The sequence below is a fragment of the Botrytis deweyae genome, assembly GCF_014898535.1.
Source record: "Botrytis deweyae strain B1 chromosome Unknown BDEW_054, whole genome shotgun sequence".
Lineage (NCBI taxonomy): Eukaryota > Fungi > Ascomycota > Leotiomycetes > Helotiales > Sclerotiniaceae > Botrytis > Botrytis deweyae.
The window spans coordinates 1-4,282 of record NW_024066261.1 but is presented as its reverse complement, the minus strand read 5'-3'; the positions used below and the strand labels follow the sequence as shown (position 1 = coordinate 4,282).

Sequence of the window (4,282 nt, the reverse complement as noted above, 5' to 3'; positions counted from 1 at the left end):
CAAGTTCAGTCAAAGTCAGGCAGTCTAAAAAAGAAAGGCGACCAGCACATTACATTACATGACATTACTTGGATATAATATCTATCAAATATCACCACCACCACCACCACCACTACCACCACCTCCACCTCCACTTCCACCTCCACCATCACCATCACTTTACCTACCAACAACATAATCAATCCTCTTCCTATTCAACATCAATCAACTCATTCAACATTCACACTCACACTCACACTCACACTCACACTCACACTCACACTCACATTCACATTCACATCTAACAAAAAGAAGAATATCTTCAAGAACATTCTCCTCTCCTCTCCCTCTTCCTGCACCTCGCCAGAAATTCCCATCTCGATTAAAACGGACCCAAAAGGGAAAAAAGGCGATTGATTCCGAAAACGCTTATTTCACACTATACCTACTTATACTTTACTTCACCCACATCCGGTCCATCAACCTCTTTTCCTCCCCACGTCTTCAACCCCAACTTAAACCTACAAGTACAACTCTCTCCTCCTTCTCCACCAATCCCTCGAATACTTTTCTCTCTCGACCGACCGTTTATTCAACCTTGCACTCTTCGATATTGCCTCCACCAAATTGAATCATTGTCAAGAGATTCTACACGATTACACAAATTCAATCATCAACATAACAAACCAACATTCCTCCACCATTTCGCGATCACATCGCGACTTCGTGCCGCAGTCGTGCCTTCACTTTCACAACAGCTCGTGCGTTCGAGCAAATTTTCGATTCCACAATACAATCATTATGCCTTCCAGATTAAATGCGCCGGTCTTGACCGTTGACGCCGGACTTATCCATAAAGTCGACACCAGAAACGTCGAGAACCTCTACAGCATGTGGACGGGTAAGTTGACTTCTTTCTGCCAACATTCACTCGTGAAATCATTCGCGTCATGACATTCCCATCATTCACTGTACTGACGAACATCCCTTGCCACAGTTTTCTCCAGATGTGCTGGATCCTTAGAAGAAGGTCAAAGATTAGAAAACTTAAGTTGGAGATTATGGAACAGAGAAACCTTTTGCTGTGAACCAACTTCAGAAGCAAACACCACCACACCCATCATTTCACGATCCTCAAGAAGCTCCGCAGGTCTCGATTCGAATAACGTTCCGGAATTAAGTGGAAGTTTGGATTCGCTCGTTGACGAAGAGGCCATCGAATTCGAAGAAGGTTCCGATTCTTCTCCTCTCGACATCTCACACCGACAAATTCACAGACAAGATTCTTGCAATAGCAGAAGTCGAGGAAAGGAACGTCACATTACACCGGATGATCTTGAGAAGATGGTTATCACCATCAAGGAAAAGAAAGATTTGGCTCCTCTTACAATCTCTACACCTTACCTTGCGCCACTCGCCGAGAGAATCCCAGAATTCATTCAACCCAAGTATGAATCACCCGCCATGCCCTCAGATGAGTCTTTCTCAATCAACTCACCACATCAATCTGCCACCATGGAATCATCAAGCAGTAACTCTGAAAAGAGTGCCACTTCAGTTGTCAAGGGTTTCTCTCTCTCCCCCGCACACGTCAGCAGTTCCATGCGTTCCATCCCACTCAACACCGTACCATCCTCAATACCAACTGCCGATATTCTCGCCACGGATTCAAAAGCACTTGCACCCAAGAAGAAGCAAATGTTCGCTCTTGGTGGATCTTCCGGTGAAGACTCACTCAGTGAACAAGCCGCTTCCATGGATGACAAACCATTAACCCTCCAACAAAAGAAGAAGCCAGCCAAATTCAGCTTTGGTGGATCATCAAACGAAGACGAGAGCTCGCTCCCAAACAGAATGCAACCACGTAGTGCATTAACGGACAAACTTCAAAAGCCTTTGGCCAAGAAGCAAACCTCTTTCCAAGAAGAGGTTGCCACTAGAACCATTCAAGAAGAAGCATTCGATGACGATGTCTTTGAGACAGATGATGAGGATGATGTCGACGAATCTGCCATTGACGATGACGATGATTCTTCTGATTGGGAAGATTCAGTTGAGGATTCTGGAAACGCAAGTATCGATGACAAGACCTTCTTTCAACGCGTTGATTCAAGACCTCAACTCACCTCCAGACGATCATTGATCACTACCATGCTTCACCAAAACGATCGTGCTCAAGCACTTGCCACCGAAGCTTCTCGATCGACTCCAGCTCTTCGAAGATCCCGCAACTCTTCACCAAATGGTCCTTCCCTCGCAGCATCACCGGAATCCGATGAAACCCCTCTGATGATGAGAGGACTCAGACCAATTGCTGAAGTTCCTCGTGGAGCTCAACCTATTATCAAGACAACCACCAACACTACCGCACATCAACAAGCACTTTCACCAAGAACTACCAGAAGAAACATGCTTGCAACTGAATTGACTGTCAGTCTTCGACAAAACCTCCTTTGGGAAAGAAGACAAAAGTCATCAGTCAATGAAGCTGCTGCAGCTCTCAAACGAAGACACACTGCACATGATGTTGCAAACCTTAAACAATACCCAGAGAATGTTTATATGGACAAGGATGATCAAGCTCTCAACTCAAGCTGGAATCAATATTTCAGTCAAGGGTTGGGAGAATATCATTCCAAGGGATGGTAAATTTCTGAACAATACTACGTGTTAGTCGCATAATGTAATGGGTTATCTGCGCATCGAGTAAACAACATCAGTATACAACAATTTATACGTTTGACTTGTATTACCTTTTGGTAATTATAAAGTCTTACATCGACTTCACAGTCAAAACTGCATTCATCGTCATGGAGTTTCTTGGCATAGAAACAAGACGTGTGGAATTTTTACATGGTCATAGCATTGGGCACGAATTAATGTCTTTTTGCTTTTTTACTTTGCATTATAGCGAATGTTTTTACAATCACAGGATCAAGGAGGGGTGGGATATTTGTCTGTTTTTTTTTTTTTTCCCTTTCTTTTTTTACTTTTCTTCTTTTACATATTCACATAGCGACTTGGAAGAAAAAGGTCAACAACTTCCACACATATTTGGGGGGATGGAAAGAACACTGGTATGGGAATAAACTGGTATGGAATGGGAAATTATGGATCGGTGTTCTTTTGCGTCTTTTGCGTCTTTCTTCATTTTACACAAAAGCTTTTTTCGAGGAAAAGTGTTATGAAGAAAACTGAATGGTTTCTTTTTCAAAGAATGTTTTGATACCAGCGGATTTTATTTCAACTGGCGTTGGGATGATACCACATAATGGATTTTTGAGAAAGTCCATGGGATTTTTTTTATTTTTCAGTTCAAGCTTTTCCTCTTTTTGAGAGAATAAGATCATGAACTTTCGAGAGGAAGCATGAATCTTTGTATATGATCTGAATGGATGGGAACTGGAATGGAAGGATAGGCAGTGGATGATATAAAAGTTTAGGGGGAATGGGAATACGGGAACAATTGTATTATGACTTGCAAAATGAAAGCAAGCAGATTAGATAGTTTTTAGTGAGAGGATAGGGGGGGAGGGGGGAAGAAGAGAATAAAAAAATAAAATATTGATACAAAACTTATTGATTCTCTTTTGATTGATTGTGGTGATTGTGGTGATGTGAATGAGTTGATGTATTGTTGATAGTTTGATTGACTGGGGAGGATATAAGGATGAAGATGAGATATTTGGGAAATAAGGTGATAAGGATATTGGATGTTGAATATTGAATATTGGATTGTAGGGATTAAGGAAGGATGATGATGATGATATAAGGAGAGGTGTTTGAAGGGGGGAAGCAAATAGGAAGGCTTGTTTGTTATTGTGTTAGGTGATAGGGGGGGAGAGGAAGGGTATGGGATAGAGGAGAAGGTGAGAGAAGGTGAGAGGAGGGGAGAGGAGAGGAAGGGAGAAGAGAGGAGGGGATGAAGAGAAGGAGGTGAGAAGGGGGAGGGATTATATAAGGGGGGAATGGGGAGGGGGGAATGAGGAGGGGGGAGGGGAAGGGAGTGAGAAGGTATATAGGATAAAAAGAAAGGAAGGGAGAGATGAGAGAAGAGAAGATAAGAAAAGGGGAAGGAATGATGAGAAGAGATGAGAAGAGAGGAAAGAGGAAGGGAAAGAGGAGAGAAAAGAAGAGGGGAGAGAGAAAGAAGATGAGAGGAGGGGAGGTGAGAGGAGGGGAAGTGAGAGGAAGTGAAAGGAGAGAAGATGAGAAGAGAGAAAGAAGATGAGAAGCGGGGAAGTAAAGGGAAGAGGAGGAAAAAAGAGGAAAAAAGAGGGAAGAGGAGGAAAAAGAGGAAAAA

At 42.8% G+C, this 4,282-nt stretch overlaps 1 protein-coding gene across 1 annotated transcript; it reads left to right on the top strand.

Moving 5' to 3' along the window:
* Window positions 1-220: 220 nt before the first annotated feature.
* EAE98_011845 (uncharacterized protein) lies at window positions 221-3,539 on the top strand. The gene is made up of 2 exons (XM_038959468.1): window positions 221-880; window positions 977-3,539. The coding sequence occupies exons 1-2, from the start codon at window positions 781-783 to the stop codon at window positions 2,626-2,628; spliced, it is 1,752 nt and encodes a 583-aa protein (XP_038804121.1). The 5' UTR covers window positions 221-780; the 3' UTR covers window positions 2,629-3,539.
* The last annotated feature ends 743 nt before the right edge of the window (window positions 3,540-4,282 follow it).

Excerpts from the sequence above, each read along its gene's own strand:
- EAE98_011845 (XM_038959468.1), top strand. The coding sequence starts at position 781 with ATGCCTTCCAGATTAAATGCGCCGGTCTTGACCGTTGACGCCGGACTT. Across the intron at positions 881-976 it reads CCTCTACAGCATGTGGACGG|TTTTCTCCAGATGTGCTGGA; the intron begins GTAAGTTGACTT and ends CCCTTGCCACAG.